The sequence below is a fragment of the Lissotriton helveticus genome, chromosome 8 (genome assembly GCF_964261635.1).
Source record: "Lissotriton helveticus chromosome 8, aLisHel1.1, whole genome shotgun sequence".
Taxonomy (NCBI): Eukaryota; Metazoa; Chordata; class Amphibia; order Caudata; family Salamandridae; genus Lissotriton; species Lissotriton helveticus.
This window is the reverse complement of record NC_136069.1, coordinates 626465856-626486425: the sequence shown is the minus strand read 5'-3', so window position 1 is coordinate 626486425 and position 20570 is coordinate 626465856. Positions and strand designations below refer to the sequence as shown.

At 48.0% G+C, this 20570-nt stretch overlaps 1 protein-coding gene across 1 annotated transcript in view; it reads left to right on the top strand.

Moving 5' to 3' along the window:
- OBI1 (ORC ubiquitin ligase 1) overlaps positions 1 to 18528 on the top strand; it is a 199165-nt gene extending 180637 nt beyond the window's left edge. Inside the window, exon 6 of the mRNA XM_078657484.1 lies at positions 14756 to 18528. Within this exon, the coding sequence (XP_078513610.1) occupies positions 14756 to 16247 (1492 nt within the window). The 3' untranslated portion in view covers positions 16248 to 18528. The remainder of the gene's footprint in view (positions 1 to 14755) is intronic.
- Positions 18529 to 20570: the final 2042 nt, after the last annotated feature.

Here is a 20570-nt window from a genome sequence, read left to right as displayed (position 1 = left end):
GATTCGCTGGGCAGAGCGATATCCACAACGGTGGCCGTATGTCGTCACACCTGGCTAAGGACATCTGGTTTTTCGGAGGATGGCCAAGCTAACCTTGTGGACATGTCCTTTAACGGTTCCAGTCTCTTTGAAGACGAAGCAGATGCCGCCCTTGAGCGTTTCAAGGACTCGCGGGCTATGGCCAAGTCCTTGGGCCTCACCACAACATCCCGGCCTGTATCTGCTTTTCGCTCTTTTCGTGGCTACGAAAGGGGCTACCAATCCCGCCAACACTATTCCAGCCAAAGGGCCTACAAGTTCAGCAGCTTCTGTGGGGCTATGCACATGGTTCACCCCGACTCGTGGGTTAGGAGGCCAGAAGTCGAGCCAATCCACAATCCCCTCCTCCACCTCAAAACCTTCCTAGTCTGATCCCCCAGGATCATTCACAACCAGTCAGTGGCAGAATACGCCATCATCTCCACCACAGGCGAAACATCACATCGGACAGGTGGGTGTTGCAAATAGTCTGAAAAAGTCAAGACTCTAATGGCCAAGGGAGCTATAGAGACGGTTCCTGGGCCAGAAATAGGCTGTGGTTGTTATTCCCGCAATTTTCTTGCCCCAAAGAAGGACGGAGACCTTCGTCCTATCCTCGACCTCAAACCCCTCATCTACTTCCTCAAAAAGAAGTTTAAGTTGCTCACCCTAACTCTGATCCTGTCTGCCCTGGACCCGGGAGACTGGGTGGTAGCGCTGGACTTGCAGGATGCATATTTTCTTATCCCCGTCCTGCATGCCCATCGTCGCTACCTGCGGTTTACGGTGGGCCATGAGCACTTTCAATTTGCGGTGCTCCCCTTCGTCCTCACTAGTGCCCCTCGGGTGTTCACAGAGGTGATGGCGGTGGTCGCTGCCCATCTGCAGAGATCGGGGATTCCAGTCTTACCCTATCTCGACGACTGGTTGTTGAAGGCGGACTCGTCCCAAGCAGTCATCTCCCTCCTCCAGACTACGGCAGACCTCCTACATTCGCTGGGGTTCACTATCAACTTGCTGGAGTCACACCCGACTCCTCTCAGATCCTTCCTTTCATTTGGGTGGTTCTGGACACGGTGCACCTTTCGGGCTTATCCTCCCGAACGGCAAGTCCTGGATATTCATGCTATGATATCTATGTTGCAGCCTCTATCCTGGAATTCAATGAGAATAACTCTGAGGCTGTTGAGCCTTGTGGCCTCCTGCATCTTTCTGGTGGACCATGCATGGTGGCGCCTGTGGGTTCTGCAGTGGGACCTGAAGTTCCAATGGGCACAGTATTGAGGAAATCTCAGCGTCCTGGTTCGTAACTCGCAGGGCACTTCAAAAGACCTGCAGTGGTGGCTAACGAACCACAATTAGGTCAGAGGCAGACCCCTCCCCCTTCCAGATCTCACAATAGTGACTGATGTGTCTCTTCTGGGATGGAGCGGCCTGGGGGAGGTGGAGATTAGCGGACTCATGTCTCTGGCGGAAGCCAAGCGCCACATAAACCTCCTGGAGCTTCGGGCGATCCGATTGGCTCTGAAAGCCTTTATACCATCCATCAAGGGAAGTCTGGTTCAGATGTTCAGGGACAATACTACTGCCATGTGGTACTTCAACAAACAGGGTGGAGTGGGATTGTGAACCCTCTGTCAAGAGACCCTGCACCTCTGGACTTGATTGGAACAACAGGGCCGTTCCCTGGTGGTTAAACATCTGGCCAGTTCGCTGAACGCCAGAGCATACTAACTCAGCCAAAGGTGCACTGCGGATTGTGAGTTGCACCTCCATCCTGAGGTGGCACAAGGGCTCTTTCAGTGGGGGCGAGCCTTGGTTTGATCTGTTTGCCTCAGACGAGAACGCACAATGTCAGCAATTTTGCGCGCTGGATTTTCCAAGGCGGCTCTCGCTCTGCGCCACTTTTCATAGAGCTTGGACAATTCACAGCTTTTGACCTCCTTCCTGAAGTCTGCAAGGTTATAATGGCAGCCCGGCGTCCCTCCACGAAATCGGTATACACCTGCCAATGGAATACATTCTGTAAATATTGTACAGAATGGTCTATTGACCCCATATCTGTCTCCCTGGCAGATATCATCATGTTCGAGGCATGTGGGCTGCTAAATTCATATCTATAGCATAGATCGCCGCCTAGTGTTGGGGCCGGATGATTGCACATTGTTGTCCTGGAAGAGTCTTCGAAGTATCACGAGATAGGTGGCTCCTCCCCTGGACTACAGTGCGCATGGGCATCGACTCCATCCCCAGATTGTTTTTTTCCGCCATTGGGTTCGGATGTGCTTTCGACGTCTCCTGTTCGGAGTCGTTACAAAACTTTTTCAAGGCCAAAAGGCCTTCCTTATACGTCGGTATTGTTCGCGTTCGGTCCCGTATGACTTCCAACTCGTCGAGTCGGATATCCGGGGAGTCGTGTTACTGTTCGGTGATCGAGGCCCAGTAGACGCAGCAAGACTTCGACGACATGGAGCGGAGTCCTTTCAAGAAATGTCCCGTGTGTGGATCCAAGTACCCACACATCGACGTCCATCCTGTGTGCAACAAGTGCCTGTCGCCGGACCACGACGAGGCCAACTGTATGGCCTGTTCCAGATTTCGATCAAAGAAAACGATCAAGCTTTGGCGCGTGGCGCGCCTCGAGGCCCAGCGATCGGCTCCAGCACCGGTGGACATCTTCGACGACGCAGATGAGCAAGAGCTTCAGCTGCAGATTTCACCTGCACCGGTGGAGGTCGAGTCCGACTACGAAGCGGACGTCGAAGGCCAAGACCTAGAGGAAATCGACGATGAGGTAGGGGACGACGAAGAAGCTTATGGGGCCATGGAAGATAGCTCGGAGGATGAGCTATGCCCCGTTCGTACTCTTACAAAGGCTCAGGTCGCGGGATCGCCACTTGGCCTTACCCAAGACCTTACACCTCTATCCACGGCCCCGCCTTCAGGCCCGGCTACGGACACCTCAGCGGAGCCGCCATTATCGAAATCGAAACCAAAACCATCGGTGTCGACGATACCTAAGATGGCCGAGGCGCCATCGAAACCGAAGACGCCTGCTGCACCATCGACGCCGTCGTCTTCGGAGGCCTCAAAGCCAAAGAAAGCTGTCGACCAGGCGAAGGTACAAAAGGTGGTCAAAGAGCCAAGCTCGAAGAAGGCCGTCGAGCCGGTCTCTAGCAAAGCGGTCGAGCCTAAATCCAAAAAGGCTGTCGAGCCTGCCTCGGGAAAGTCTGTCGCCCCAAAGAACAAAGGGACCGTCGAGACAAAGTCAGCCAAGGGCGCCGAGCCGAAGTCTGGGGTCCAGACGCCAAAAGCAAAGGATACTGCTCCGAAGCCGTCGGCGTCAACGTCCGCGGCCGTGGACAGTGATCGAAGCGCACCGGTCCAGGGTGCTCCTGCGCCTCGCGCAGACAAGCAGAAGTCATCGACGCTCGGGTCTTCCCCTGGAGGCGTACCGAGGGCATCGGTCGGGTCGACGAAACCATCCGCTTCCTTTACGAAGCAGGTCTCGGACTCCCTCAAGCGAATTAAGGACAAGGCACTGGCATCGGAACCGAAGACTCCTTCCGCACCGAAGCCGGCTGACCTACCAAGAAAGACCTCGACGCCGATCCTCTACAGGTTACCGCCTAAGGTGGCGCCGAAGGCCTTTGCACCGCGGTCGGTGCCCACTGACACGGTGTCGAAGTCAACTCCCCCAGCTGGGGGTTTAAGTCATCGACAACCTTTAATTGAAGAGCGGTCGGACCGTTACATCGATGCCGACACCGGGAAGCTCACGCTCTACAAGGAAAATAACATCACAGCCTTTGGAGTCGTATACTATTCCTCTGAAACGCAAGAAGCCTGCACCAGAAACACCAGTTCTGGTTGAACAGATCCTTCCACAGCCTAGGAGGAGTGCAACACCTTCACCCACTTACTCTGGTGGGGATGAAGGAGAGCAAGATGAGGAGTACAACTTTCCTGCAAACACATAGCCTGATGAGCAACAAGACTCATAGATGGACACAGGTGATCAAGGGGACCAGCAAACAGTCCATGATCCTCAGATTTATAACGTGAAGATGTCTCCCACTGAAGATTCTGCGGCATTTAATGCCTTGATTGAAAGGGCGACTACAAATCATAAAGTGGAAATGCATGCTGACCCTGTGGAGGTTGACTTCCTGTTGACACTTTCTCCACTGCAGAAAAAACAGCCAAGACTCTCCCAATGCTAAAAGGGGACCTTAAACATGCGGCAGACATTTTCAAAGAGCCCACGAGATCAAGGGTTGTCAACCCTAGAATAGAGAAGAAATACCGGCCAGCACCTGGCGATCCAACCTACATAAAGGGCCAGTTGCCTTTGGACTCTTTGGTGGTGTCTAATGCCCGCAAGAGGGCGAACTCCCAAACCACGGGTGAAGCTCCTCCCCCAGACAAAGAGTCGAAAGTGCTGGAGGCATCGGGGAAGAGGGTTGCAGCTCAGGCGGCCAACTTATGGCGCATCTCAAACACGCAGGCTCTGTTGGCCAGATACTATAGGGCTCACTACGACACCCTAGAGCAGCTATTGCAACACCTTCCAGACCAGTTCAAAGAGGGAGCTGAAATGCTTATCCAGGATGGAAAGCTCATCTCCAACGCTGCTATCAAGTGTGCGCTGGACGTTGCGGACACGGCAGCGAGGGCAATCAACACTAGTGTGATGTTGAGGCGTCAAGCATGGCTCCGCATCTCAGGGTTCAAGCCAGAGATACAGACTACTATCCTCAACCAGCCCGTTAACCCAGATAGGTTATTTGGACCAGAGGTGGACGCCACCCTGGAAAAAATCAAGAAAGATACAGAGACTGCAAAGTCCATGGGGGCTCTCCAGTCACAGCAATTTAGAGGAAACACTTTTCGTCGCTCAGGCAGTCGAGGTGTTAACAGAGGGCACATGTCGCAGCAGACGCCATTCAATAAAGGTGGTGCGCAATCCTCGTACCCCAAGCAGAGCAGAGGTGGATACAGAGGAAACCGTGCCAAAGGTAGAGGCAGAGGCAACAACAGTTCCCGTTCCTCTGCCGCCAACAAACAGTGACTCCCTGTCACTGCCCCCCGACCATCCAACACCTGTCGGGGGGAGACTCCAACAGTTCCTGCCAGTCTGGAAGTCCATCACCACAGACAGGTGGGTCAGGCAACTTATCCAGTTCGGCTATTGTTTAGAGCTGACCTCCACTCCACCAAACATACCCCCACGACAACGTCCTATGTCAGCAGAGCACTTGCACTTATTGCAGCAGGAGGTTCTGGTGATGCTGCAAAAAGGCGCAATAGAGCTCGTGCCAGTGGAGGAAGAAGGCACAGGGGTTTATTCCCTGTACTTCTTAATCCCAAAGGACGGCTCACTCAGACCGATTCTGGACCTACGCCCCCTGAACCAGTACATTCTATCAGAACACTTCCACATGTTGACACTGCAGCAGGTTCTTCCGTTGTTAAAACAGGGAGACTTCCTCGCAACCTTGGACCTCAAGGATGCTTACTTTCACATACCACTCCACCCATCCCACAGGAAATACCTCAGGTTCACCATCCAAAACCGGCATTACCAGTTCAAGGTCCTCCCCTTCGGAGTGACCACTGCTCCCAGAGTGTTCACAAAATGTCTGGCGACAGTTGCGGCGCACCTCAGGAGACAAAGCATACATGTCTACCCTTATCTAGACGACTGGCTCGTTCAAGCCAAGTCAGCCCAGCAGTGCGCCGCAGACATGTCCCACACCATTCACCTCCTTCACAGTCTGGGATTTTCACTCAACTATCCAAAGTCGCACCTTCAGCCAGCCCACATGCGGCAGTATTTGGGCGCGACGATAAATACTCTGGCTGCCACGGCTCAACCGAACCCAGCGAGAATCGACAACATACAGTCGCTCATCCAGAGGTTCAGACCGCAACACTCCCTTCCAGCGAGAGTGTTCATGCAGTTGATAGGCATGACGGCCTCCTGCATCTTCATAGTCCCGCACACACGGTTGCATATGCGTCCGCTCCAGGAATGCTTGGCACATCAGTGGACTCAGGCTCAAGGACAGTTGAAAGACCTAGTGTTGGTGACCGGTCGGGCATACAACTCTCTGCATTGGTGGAATCCACACAACCTTTGCAAGGGCCGACCGTTCCAAGAGCCTGTGCCACAAATTATCCTGACAACGGACGCATCTCTCCAGGGATGGGGAGCTCATGTGCTCCACTACACGGTGCAGGGCCTATGGACGACGCAGCAAAAGAAGATGCACATCAACTATCTAGAACTGATGGCAATCTTCATGGCGCTAAAGTCCTTCAAAGTACATCTGTGCAACAAGGTCGTGTTGATCCGGACGGACAACATGACAGCCATGTACTACATCCAGAAGCAGGGAGGTACACACTCTCCACAGTTGTCTCATCTGGCTCAGATCATGTGGAAGTGGGCCATTCAGAGAAACATCTTCCTCATGGCCGAACACCTCCCGGGCACGGACAATCAGATGGCGGATCTGCTCAGCAGGTACAGCCACCAAATGCACGAGTGGGAGTTACATCCATCAGTACTCCGCCCGTACTTCCAGCAGTGGGGTCATCCAGAGATAGACCTGTTTGCCACAAGGGAAAACGCAAAATGCCAAAGCTTTGCCGCCAGGTTCCCTCACCCACAGTCGCAGGGCAATGCGATATGGATGAACTGGTCAGGCAAATTTGCGTACGCTTTTCCCCCAGCACCTCTCATACCGCTGGTGGCAAGAAAGCTAAAGCAACACTCGATGACACTCATCCTGGTTGCTCCAACGTGGGCACGCCAACCATGGTACACCACGTTTCTAGAACTCTCCGTGGTACCGCATCAAAGGCTACACCTCACGCCCCGGCTCTTGACGCAGAACCATGGCGACATTCAGCATCCAGATCCGCAACAGCTCAATCTGGCGATCTGGCTCCTGAGGTCTTAGAGTTTGGCTACCTTAATTTGCCCCCTGAATGCATGGACATCATCCGGGAGGCAAGAAAGCCAATTACCAAAGCTTGCTATGCAGCGAAATGGAAGCGGTTTGTCATTTACTGTACAGAACGCAATATCAACCCGCTAGATGCATCCATTCCTAATATCATCTGCTATTTGTTACATCTTTACAAATGCAATCTAGCATATGCTTCCATTCGGATACACTTATCCGCCATAGCGGCTTACCTCCAAAACAGGCCGCATCTCTCGGTCTTCAGGGTGCCTGCCATTAAAGCATTCCTAGAAGGGCTGAAGCGGGTCATCCCTCCCAGGACCCCGCCAGCTCCTGTGTGGAACCTCAATGTGGCACTCACCAGATTGATGGGTGCCCCGTTTGAGCCTCTGCATTCATGTGAGATTCAGTTCCTCACATGGAAAGTGGCTTTTCTCATTGCCATCACGTCTCTAAGACGCGTTAGTGAGCTACAGGCGCTCACAATACAAGAGCCATTTATACAAATTCATTCGAACAGGGTGGTGCTGCGCACTAACCCCAAGTTTCTTCCCAAGGTGGTGTCGCAGTTTCATGTCAATCAAACCATCGAACTGCCCGCATTTTTTCCTAACCCGGAAACAGTTGCGGAAAGAATGCTCCATACGCTTGATGTCAAAAGAGCGTTAATGTACTATATTGACAGAACACAACATTTTAGGAAAACACAACAACTTTTTGTTGCCTTCTCAGCCCAACACAAAGGCAACCCCATTTCCAAAGCAGGAATAGCCAGGTGGATCGTTAAGTGTATTCAGATTTGCTATCAGAAAGCTAAGCGCACTTTAACGGTCCCCCTAGGGCACACTCCACACGCAGGTTGGGTGCCTCCATGGCATTCCTAGGTAACATTCCTTTGGAAGACATTTGTAGAGCAGCCACATGGTCTACACCACATACGTTTACCAAACATTACTGTGTAGATGTTCATTCCAAACAGCAGGCAGCTGTAGGACAGGCTGTTCTTAAGACACTTTTTCAAACTTCTGCAGCTGGCACGGGCGGCCGCCGTTAATGTAAATGTAAATGTAGTATACTTGTAAAGCGCACAGCTGCCCCAGCAACGGGGCGTCCCGGCGCTGTATAACTCTGGGGAACCCGTCCTGGCTTTCCCTGTGGAATGGTCCCTTGCTGAGAGTCCCCAAGGTGGAGCCAGGCATCCCCGGAATTGGTGGGGCCATTGTGGAGATTAGGCAAGCTAATGCCCAGAGTTGCCGAGTGGAACCCCTGATTAGAGTAAGCACCGAAGCGAGAATTATCGAGTCCGCTGACCAAGGTCCACGACCTTGCCGCCCCGGGAATTGAACCCTGGTCCCGGGCTGACTTCTGCTCTCAGGCCTGCCGCCTCTAACCAGTGAGCCACACTACTCCACTATGGAGTGGAGGGACTGCTATGTATTCTATGCTATAGATATGAATTTAGCAGCCCACATGCCTCGAACTGAATATGCTACTTACCAGTATGCATCTGTTCTTGGCATGTAGGGCTGCTAACATTCATATCGCCCGCCCTCCTCCCCGGCGCCCGTAGCGGCTGCAGACTTTTCTTGCATTCAATCTCAAGAATGGCCATCGTTTACACTATTACACTCCATCTTCGCCACAATGGCTAAAAACAATCTGGGGATGGAGTCGATGCCCATGCTCACTGTAGTCCAGGGGAGGAGCCACCTATCTCGTGATACTTCGAAGACTCTTCCAGGACAACAATGTGCAATCATCCGGACCCAACACTAGGCGGCGATCTATGCTATAGATATGAATGTTAGCGGCCCTACATGCCAAGAACAGATGCATACTGGTAAGTAGCATATTCAGTTTATCCTTTCCTTGGCCCAGCGGGGCTCTGCTTTGGGCACACAGAAGGGCTACCTTTCGGCCCTCTCGGCTTTTCTTCGGCTGCCAGATCAGCCTTCCCTTTTAAGTCTCCTCTGGTGCAGAGATTTTTGAAGGGGTTAACCCACTTGTTTCCCCTTCTCCTTTTCTTATGCCACAATGGGACCTTAAATTTGGTCCTTATTTTCTTGATGTGCACACAGTTTTGAGCCAGTGCATAACTGCCCTCTATGGTTGCTCATCATCAAAACAGCTTTTTTGGTGGCAATTACCTCTGCCAGGAGGATGATAGAACTACAGGCACGGTCATCACAGCCTCCTTACCTGGCTGTTTCCGTACAAAGTGGTACTGAGAACTAGGGCATCCTCTTTGCCCAAGGTTGTAACTCCCTTTCATCTGGGACTGTCCGTTACTCTGCCTACTTTCTATGCACTCCGTACCCTTCCAAAGAAGAGGCGCGTCTCCACCGTCTAGATGCAAAAAGAGTGTTCTCGTTCTACCTTGATCGTACAAAAGAGTTCCGGTTGGATGACCAACTCTTTATAAGATATGTGGGAGCAAAGAAGGGGTGTGCTGTCCAAAAGAGGACCATATCACCCTGGATTATCCTCTGCATCAAAATATGTTATGCCTTGGCAAAGAAGCAGCCTCCCAAAGGCCTTAGGGCCCATTCCACCAGGGCGAAAGCAGCCACTACAGCACTCCAGTGTGATGTTCCAATTTCTGACATCTGTCAAGCGGCCACGTGGACATCTCTGAACATGTCCTCCAGACACTATTGCCTCGATTCTCAGGTTCGCAGGGAGGGCCTGTTTGGCCGCTCTGTTCTACAGGATTTTGTGGTTTAAAGTTTTCCGCATTCCCACCTCCGGGGAAGGTATTGTTTGAGTATCCGTTCAAAGGTAAGGAATCTGCGGCTAGATGTCTCTATCCGATGAACAAGTTTTGCAGCGTGAATCTTTCTGGATTCACTATGCTGTGCATTATTCCGCAGTCTAGTGGTTGGGTCCGGAATCGTAGCTGTATCTTTCTTTTCTTTTTTTTGTAGCCCAGGTGGGCGTCGACGTCCCACCTTTTGGTGTACTTCCTGTGACGTCGTCACGCTTTCTGCGGAAGCTCGCACCTTTGGGCGCCATCTTCAGATTATTTTTTCCGCCGTTGGGTCTGGATAGTCACCGAGAGGCTCCAGAGTTTGGGAGGAAAGAAGACGCAGAAAAGACAAATTTAACTGGAAAAGTTTGGAGAAGACAACGAGGAACAAGACAACCAAGCCGGGACGACGAAGAAGGAGGAGAACTTCGAGATCTTCGACGTCCAACGGAGAATGCACACACCGGGGGCCCCCTGAGCGCAGGAATGGACAAGACACCCTTTAAATTCTGTTGTAACTGCTACCACAATTACGCGCAGAAGGACCAGCACCCGGTTTGCAACCTCTGCCTACCGGTCGACCACGAGAACAAGGATTGCCACGCCTGCTCTGCCTTCATTCCGAAGACACTCAGGGTTCGAGATAGACAGAGAAGAGCCAACTACAACATGCAAGGCAAGGGCCCACATCCGTCCCTTCGGGACCTGGGCCTCTCCAGCGACGAAGAAGACCACGTCGTCGGGGAAGCAGATGACTACACGGTCATAGAGACCGACAGGAAAACATCTAAAGAGGTAGGAGAGACGTCGACCCCTAAAACCCCGACAGACTCTCGAAAGCATGAGTCAGACACTCGAAAAACAGAGTCTAAGTCCTCGAAGGGAGCACTGGCGCCGACAGTCTTGACGGCCGCAGCTGCATCCAAGGACAAACAGCCCAGCGGATCCTTCGAAAAGGACTCCCAGGTGGCGAAAGCAGGCGAAAAGCCAGGTCGTTGAAGCACGTCCCCGAAAAGGACCGATCGACTTCGAAAGAGAAGGACCCGAAGGCCGGTTCGACGTCGACGACCACGTCTAAGAGATCGGCCGAAACACTCGACGCCGAGCAGGCCGGCGAGTTGGAGAGAAAAAAGAGATGGCTCGAGGCTGAAATGGAATTCCGTCGAAACCCTCGACGACGATCGTCGAAATAGTAGAAGAAGAGGAGTTCGACGCCGAAGAGCCGCCGAGAACTCCCGAGCCCCAGGAAAACCTGGAGGAGTAGGGCCTATACTACGAGGAGGAGGGCGACGATCAGCGAACGACCCTCGGCTCGGCATTCTCTGGTACACAGGCCCTGGAGTGGCAGGACCTCCACACTGAAAGCCCAGAAGAGCCCGTGGACACGTACCCTTCGAGGCCTTCGCCGCCAGATGACATTGGGGCCTATAATATGGTCATCAGTAACACGGTTACAGCTTTTGGAGTCAAACTAGATGGCTTCCTCTTAGAGACGCTGCTCCCCACTCAAACAAGGAGCCAGTTCCAACCCATGCCTCAGAGTGTCATGGACCAAGGGAGGGAGGCGTTTAAAGACCCAGTGACATGCAGCTCCGTCACGCCTAGGACGGAAAAAAAATACAAGCACTCCTCAAAAGACCCCCCTTACATCCAGGGATCGGTCACAGCGGACTCCATTATTGCAACTGACAGAAAAAGGGCTAATGTCCCAACAACATCAGGCCCACCACCAGACAAGGAATGTAGGAGGATGGACCTACCTGGGAGAACAATAGAGAGAAACGCAGCAATGCAATGGCGCATGGCAAACTCTAACGCCCTGCTAAACAGGCATCCGTACCAGATTTGGGACGAGGTCGGACAACTGCTCAAGCACCTCCCCGAGCAATACCAACAGAGAGGCTCACACCTTGTGGAAGAGGGTAAGAATAAAGCCAATTCCTGCCTTAAAGCAGCCTTGGATGGGGCTGACACGTCCAGCAGGCTGATGATGTTAGGAATTACGGAGAGAAGGCAGGCCTGGCCCAGGATCTCCGGCTTCAAGCCAGAAGTGCAGAACAACATTCTGAGCACCCCCTTCAACGGCGAGACAGTGTTCGGAGCACCGGTGGATGAAAAACTCACCCAGCTCAAGAAAGAGAACGAAACTGCAAGGTCCATGAGGGCCTTACAATTCAGAGGGATGAGAAGGGGTACCCCGACACGGATACCAAATGGAAGTGGGGGAAACCAGCCGGGAACGTCACACCAGACATTCCAGCAGTCCCAAAAGGGCGACAGTCAAGCACAGCACGACAGCAAAGGCAAACCTGGCAGTACCAGCCGAGGGGCCAGTCCTTTCGCGGGAGGACGAATGTCGTGGACAAGGTAGAAGAGGGCGCCAACAACCCACCTCAAAGTGACTCCGCCCCGAAAAGCGTGCCCACCCACACAACACCTCCAAGGGTGGAGCACAAGAAGGCCAAGGAGAGAGGGTTACAATAACCACACCTCAACGAACATGTAACACCAGTAGGAGGCAGGCTAAGTCATTTCTTCCAGGAGTGGAAGAAGCTAACCACAGACAAATGGATACTCAACATCATACAGTTCGGATATTGCATAGAACTGGAAAAGAGACCGCCAAACAGAAAACCAAAAAGAAAGGCGCACTCTGGAAGAGAGCTAACGCTACTCCTAGAGGAAGCGAGGGAACTCCTGCAAAAGGTGGCCATCGAACCGGTCCCATACAGGGAAAGGAACAGGGAAGTGTACTCAACCTATTTCCTAGTACCAAAAGTGGACGAAACGCTAAGACCCATCCTGGACCTAAGGTTCCTAAACTAGTATATAAAGACACAAAAATTAAAAATTACGTCCCTACAAGAGGTCATCCCTCAGATAAGGGACGGAGACTTCATGCTCCCAGCATTTGTTGCGGGATATTGCGTCACACGCCGGAATTGAGGCTGTGGGCGGAGTTTATGCAAAAACGGGAGACTGCTTTCTAGATCGACTGTTCAAGTTGGACTCAAATGTTTGTAAAGCGTGCGGTGTATCCGGAATGCAAGCCTCACTAAGGCTCCTCTGGAAACTCAGTTCTATGGATTGGGGAAACATATATGACACACCTCTCTACACTCTTTGCTGCTTCTACCTCGACTGTAGCAGATTTGTGCTGCCTATTAAATAAGAACTGTATGGTCCTGATAAGAACCCTGTAACCTGTGGCGTTCGAAACGCGTCGACCTTTTTTGTTTGTTGTTTTGTTAAACAAACCTATCTATATTTGTTCCACTGGTGCACTGGAAATAATTACTGTACTTTGTTGATCGTGACAACCTTGATTAAGTTGTGCGCCGTTGTGAGATTGGATGAAGAACTACTGGGTTGTTTGACCTCTGCTGTGTGAGAGTGTGCCCTTTTGGTTGGTGGCCACCTTAAAAATTGATGCTATTTGGTTGGCTTGCTAAGGTCCGACCAGCTGTGGCATTTGGATGTTGTGAGGATTGTGTGTAATTGCTGGCAGAGTATGTTTGAAGGAGTGATTGAAGGGTTGTATTGATTGTGTGTCTGGTGTCTTTAGTATTATGAAGTCTGTGTTGTTGTAAATATTGATTTTGTACATAGATAGAATGTGGTTTACAAGAAATTAATAAGCTTTCTGCCAAATAAATGACTAATGGCACTTTATAGAGTGTGGACCTATATGTTTGTTTTCTTTGGGTCTAGATACTAAATATTCTAAGGAGTGATGCTCAGTATTTGCCATTGTTTTGTTTTGTTGACATCATTGCAATAAGCATTATTAGATTGACACAAACACTTCTACCATGTTAATTGTTCATAATGTTACTAATATTACTCCTATATATTACTAGTTTTGATAGGCTAAAAAAGAGCATATAGGGGGTGCCCATCTGCCTGTCTTATTGAAATGTCCCAACCCTATACCTTGGTACTGTATGCCTGGTAGACAGCCTTAGTGCATTAAGGAATGCACTCTGTCTCGAGTGTGCAAGCCTGCACGCTTATAAAGCACGGCTAGCACCCGTCTCAAGATAAAGGTTGTGGTCAGCTGAACCACTCTGTCACAGTAGTGTTTCATGATGAGTCAGGAAGGAAGTAAACTTCTCTCTGACTTCAGCATGATCTCTGTTTTTATAATAAAACGGCAAACGTATCACACTGAGCCAAAGGTGCAGAACCCCGTTTTAATTAGGCTGCAGCGGAGTCATCATCTCCTACAAGCCCAGCAAATAAAACAATGCAGCGTGTTCTAAAGTGTACAACCCCGAAACAAAATTTGCAGGCTAGAAGGCGACAATGTCTATTTGAAAGAAAAGCGTTCAAAGGACATTTTCACAATAGGGAAAAGCTTGTGCAAGCCACCGTTAAAAATCGATGCTAAGTTAAAATGAAGAACCAAGATCGAGACTTAACATAAGCCACATAACACTATATGTGGCCCTATCTCTCCTGCAATTCATGTCCGATCCAGTGTAAAAATGTCTTCAGAAAGCTCTTAATAAACTTAGGACTACTGCCACCTTGGTATCTTGGGCGATTGATTAATATCAGTTCTACCATTTCTCACTATGTACTCAATCTTAAGTCCTTTCCCTTTCCTTTGTCCTTAACCTTATACCTCAATGCAATGTTCCCCCTCTCAGCTAGGTTTGTACCACACAGACACAACAGAACCTCTCTTCCTCCCACATAACCTCTCGCTACTACCACCTCCCCTTCCCGTCCGTGACTGTACCCTACCCCTCCAACTTTTCCTCTCCCTCCGTGCTGTTTTTCTTTTTTGTATGATTTGCTTTTCTTTCTTTTTTTTTACTGGCACTGAGAAGTTGAATCGATTTGTTTACTTTATAATTGGATCAGTTTTTAGACAATACTAAAGACTAACTTGGTTGGATATGTAAAGCAATAGCTTATGATAAAGCAGAATAATTGTAGTAAATTATAGGTTTGTGTATGTTGATTCTTTTTTTTAATTTAGACACTTACATTTGTAACTGTTTTGTTTTAGATTTGGCAGATTTACAGTTGCCGCACTGCAGTCTAAAGTAGATCAGCATGAACGTGAGACAAGTCGTCTAAAGAAGGCACTAGAAAGAAGTGATGAGTACATAGAAGAATTAGAGTCTCAAGTTACGCAGTTGAAAAGAACAATTGATGAACACAAAAGGTGTAAGAAAATTGATTGCTGTATACGCAAAGTGAATGGGTACAGTGAAGATAGTACATCATTGCAAACTCAAGAGACCACAGAAACAAATCTAACTCCCAGTCAAAGCTCTGACAACATTGAACAACCATCACTTAGCGGATTGCAAGATGACAGTATGATGTGCTTAAGTTCTTCAAGTCAGGATTCTCTAAATGGATTAGAGTCTCGTCCCATGAATAAGAACATGTTTTCTGGCTCCCGGGAAGATTTATTAGATACAGCTGTTATGAATGCCCCTTTGCAGCCAAGTTGGGAAAATAAAATTGAAGATTATATGATGAGCAAAGATAAGAGTGTCTGTGGATTTTCTACTGTTGATACTCCAACCATGTCTCTCAGTTCACTACAGTTGAATACACCAAATAACAAAGTTAGTCCTTCGAAGAGTGGAAAGAAGTCTTCCAAGTACCTAAGAAAATTGACGTTTGACTTTTCTTGTGAGACTACAAGTGATGACAATGGTGATGTAACAGAAAATAGTGAAAGTGGATCTATGCAAGAATCATTTGCAACCAGAAATAAACCAATGTTTTGGAACTACAGTCAAGGTGATTTTGAACCAGGATTGGGGTTTGAAAGTTCAGGTGAAAGTGTAAAACGTCCACAACCTGAAAAGCAATCTTCAATATCTAATGATAAAGCTTGTCAGTTTTTATTTAAAAGACTTCAAGCTATCAGTGATGCTGAAATCAATCGTGCACGAACATCTAGTGAGGCATCCATGGATGCTGCTTACCTTGATAAAATTACTGAGCTGGACTCCATGATGTCAGAATCTGAAAGCAGTAAAACTCCCTTCCTTTTCAGATCGGCTGACCTTGCTAGTGCGTCAAAGTTTTCACGCCGTGCTAAGCTTCGAGAAACTGAGAAGGTGAAAGCAAACCCTGACAAGTGCTCAGAGTCCAGTAACGAAACCTCAAACAGCGAAGAATGGAAGCCCATCACATTTTCCGTTCTCTCTCCATCTAGCCTACAAATGAATGAACATTTCCCTTTATTTGCAGATGAACCTTCAGAAGTTGAAGAACTAAATACCCAGAAAAGCTGCTTTGAAAAAGACCAACCTTCTACAGCATTCCTTTTTGATGAGCCTCGAAAACTAGGTGAAGATTCAAAGGGAGAGTCCTCCTTTTTTGATGTAGATGCCCCTGACCCTCCAGTGCAAGGCCAATCTCCCTGGGCTTCTTCATTTGTTCCCGAGGAGAGGAGTAGAAGTAATAGCCACTCAACAAAGAGGAAAATTCAAAGCAGTCTTTCTAGTGCCAGTCCATCAAAGTCTTCAAAAAGTTGATTGTACATATTCAGTAGAGAAAATGTTTTCAAACCTTTTTCCTACATGGTTTATGTTTTAGCTTCTTACTGAAAGGCGCACAGCTTTTTCTTTCGTGAATTGAAGAATTTCACCACTTATCTACTTCACACTTATCAACTTAGTAGCACACAATCTCACATTTTTCTATCGCCTGTACCCCACCTTGCTTACAGATAAAATTGGCTCCTTCCAATACTACTTTCAAAGTTTAGCATATGTTGTGTAAATAGGGTAGCACCATATAGAAATCAGCATAAAGATATTCCCCAAGAATGAGATAACATAGTCTCCATTAGTAAAGATTATCTCACAAATGCCACGTTTTAATACATATTTCCAGTTGTCATTTTGTGATTTTTCTTTGGCAAATGAAGATGTAAATGTTTGTGAGCAATTAGTGTGACACCTGTATGACAATAACTAGGAGCGGTTTGAAAAATAAAAGCTGTGAATTTGCCATTTAAAAAAAACGAAATGCCTTTTTATGAGATTCCTCGTGTGGTGTTCTTTTAAAAAGTTTGGCGGTAACCTTAGTCATACATTCAACTTCCTACTTTAGTGGTAGCTTCATCAGAACACAAACTAAGTTAGTTGTTCTAAAGACAGAGGTCTCGTGGAAGACTCGCATGGACCCTTTTAATGCTTTTTGTCTATCCCACTCTCCTAAAATCAGTTAGGCTCATGTTAGCCTTTTCCATCATTTTATAACGATTTCAGCATTCTCCTATTTGTCCTCCTTTGATGCCATCTTTCATGAACTACAGCCTCTATATGTTCACTTTGAAGGCTTTCTGCTTGCTGCCTAGGATTCTGTATTCTTTGTTTTTGCTGTCCATGTGTCCATTAAGAATGTAGAAGGAGTCAAGATGTACAGACCATTATCCCCCACAGCATTAGTCAATCTTCAATATTTAGAATCTTCTTCCAGTGACACATCTATTCATAAACAACATTGCTGAGCTATTTGTTGATCTAATTTAAGGTGAGCGATGGATACTCAAGCACGTTTCTGCACATTCCACTCAACAATGTTTAAATGTATTCACAATCTGGATGTCCTTTCTTATTATGGTGGTCCGTTCTTGCCAGGTTTTATTTTCAGACCTTAAGGTGCAAACTTTCTGACTGAAGCATTGGTTGTGTTTTTTCTCTTTCTGTCTTTTTTTTCTCTTCAATACACTGATCTACAGCTCTGATTTCTTAACTAGCAAATGATCCTTTAATGGTGAAGCAAGGAAACCAAGTACATATCTTTCGGTTTTTCATATAATAGTACCATTCATGAAAGTCCAGGAATTATTACCGATAATACTAATTTCTGTGGTATAAAAGCATATTTTTCCCTTTTCACCAGAACTGTCTCAGCTTTCTGTAGACATGCCTGAGTTTCTAATGTATCCATGTCGGCCAGCCACGAATTCTGTAATTCTCATTCTGTGGCTGCAGCTATAGGCCAAATGTTCATCCCCCGTCCCCCCCGCCCCCGTCCCCGTCCCCCCTCAACTAGATGTTCTCAGAAATATTGTCCACTGAGTTAGGAGAGTGCTAGACCTCTAGAAGGCAGGCTCAAACAAGGGGTCCTCTGCTTGTGGCCACAGTTGTACTTCAGCCAACGTTTTACATAGAAAGGCTGAGTTATACGGGCATGTTATTTAATGAGAGCCGGGTCTGGTATGAAGTTGCCTAAATTCCTTTTTTCTTCTACTGCCTAAAGTCCATAGTCCTGTCAGATTTGCTCAAATTAGTAATGGAAAGGAGCCATCGAACTGAGTACTGTAGCAAACATTGAAAAGTATCTTTTTGTAACTACACCTACGAGTTGAACTCCTATCATGTCTCCTTTGTTGAGGTGAACATGGTTGATTTGGGGTGGTGGGAGAGGAGAGGCTTGTATTGGTCTGAAAATGTCTTTTGTATAGTATGTAGTATGTTTTATGTGTGTTTTTGATGCATATAGTGAAACGGTTTAGTCTAGCATTGATTAACCTAATTATGAAGTTTTTGTAATTCTTTTGTTTGTCCTACATGGTAGATATTCTTTTTCTATGTAAGTTTATTGTGAGTTCTTACTGTGTAAATTTTCAGGATCTGCAGCCAGCGATCAACCTTTGTCAACCTCTAAATGCATTGGTTGTTTTTGATGTTAATTATGCTTGCTTGTACATTTCAGTAGGCTTGTAAGCTGTGCTGTGCATAGAACATTTTGCAATAACACTGTAGTGTTTTTCTTCGGGTGTTAAATAAAATGTAATGAGCACAATTGTTCTGCATTCCCTTTTTTGAATAAGAGCTCTAAGAGGACTGCTTGCCTGGTAAGTGCGTGCTTTACAATGTTTAAGATAGTTTCTAAAAATGACACTGATCTACCTTTCGTGCAAGAAAAGTAAGGGCCTGGCTGAGGATTAATCACTCTTCAGTAATGTCAGATATTAGTTAATAAATTTAGAGGGTTGTCTGTTATACAGTATTTTTAACAGCAACTCGTATGTTCCGCTAATGGCAACCATGTTTGCATTTTCTGATAAAGACTTCTAGCTGCATATTCCTCACCTGATAATATTCTCCAAACGTTGGACTGGATCTGCAAGCTTTTCTGCAGTCTCTCTGCACATTGACAGTGTTCCGCTCTGGAAATTACATGCAGAGCCTATATAGGCACCACTCACTACCATGCGCTGATGTCCATTCCTTTCTTTCCGCGCCTCAAGACGCAGATCCAGAGCGATCTCTTTTCACTTTTAGACCTTTACCTCTTCAAAATCTTTCTAATTTCAGTGTGCAAGGGAATTGTCCCTTCCCAAAGTGATAAGTTTTAAGCACTAATGACAGTAGCAACCAAATATCTGTGAAAGAGCCTCATCAGATTTGACTGTGGTGCCTGAGGTAGAGTCACAACTCTAGGCCTGCAGTGATTGTCAATGAATCAGAAGGCCATTTGAGACCCCGAGACGAAGTGTCACATCGCCAAGCACTGGAAGGCTCTGCAATGAGACCGGTCCAAGTCAAAAGTTAGGACCCATTCCAGATCCAGAATTCATAGGAGTTGTTCAATGATTGAGCTGTGTCACGTTGAAAGTAGTTTGGTAATTTGAAGAAAAAGCACAAGAACTCTAAGCAGGATTTGGCCCCTTCCCGCCACTCTCCTGAGAAGGTGCAAGGGGCAGCGCAATACATCTAAATCTCGCTTCGGAAGTTGATTGACTTTGAAACCTATCATTCAACTTGTCTCAGCCCAGTTCCAGTTTCCTGGGCTGTTTCACTCCACAACAGATTGAATATAGACTTTCTGGATCCTTGCCGACTGCCTCTGGCACGCCTTAAAGCTTCAGTGACCTGAGATCTGGAATACCACTGACAGGTTCTCCCTTTATACCAATTGAATCCTCCAAGACCATCTCAGGACCCCAGCTGGCTCCAGTTTTGACTCGCTCTGCTGCCTTGATCCACGCTAGTTCCCGGCACTCTGAAGCAGATGCCAACTCCATCAATGTTTGAAGACGAAGTACCTATTGTTCCCTCTGACTCCATGTTGGCGCCAGTTTAACCGATGCTGTGCTCGGATGCTGTAGAGACCCCACTAACTCCACTCGACCTACAGCATCTACCTGGGAGAACACAAACCTTTATTCCCTATTCAACACGGATACAGACAATGACTATGATGCGGGTAATGACACTGGACAATCCTACTACAGAGAGTCGGGGCTGTCCTCACACCCTGGTCCTGCCACTGAGGAGAGTGCTTCTTATGACATGGTGATGTGTAGGGGGATGAAGTCCTTGACGTCTAGCTCCCCACCATGGAGATCAAAAACAATGTTTAATCCTTCAGCCAGGGGAAACGTCCATATAGCCCCTCTTGCCTTTCAGTGAGGCACTTACGGAAATCTTACTACAACTAGGACAACCCCATAAACATTTCCAACTACCCTTCCTGGACAGAGAGTCAAAACGTGTGGAGAAGTTTGTAAAGAGAGTCTTCTCATACACCAGCTTGGCTTTTACATCAGTGAATGCCAGCTACCTCATAGTGTACTATACCCACGCCCTTTGTGATTCAGTAGCTCAATCCTCCCTAGTGTCCCTGAAGATCTCCAACCTGTCCCCGTCCAGGCTATTCAGGAAAGTTGTGACCTGGCCAAATTCACAATTTGTTGTAGCTTGGACACCACTGATACTATCGGTGGGCCATTGGCCCTAGTGCGGCATGGCTGCGGTGTACTGACTTTTTGAGCGATGTCCAGTTTTCTCTCAAGGGAATGTCCTTTGACTAGACTCGTCTGTTTGGGTCCAAGCTATATT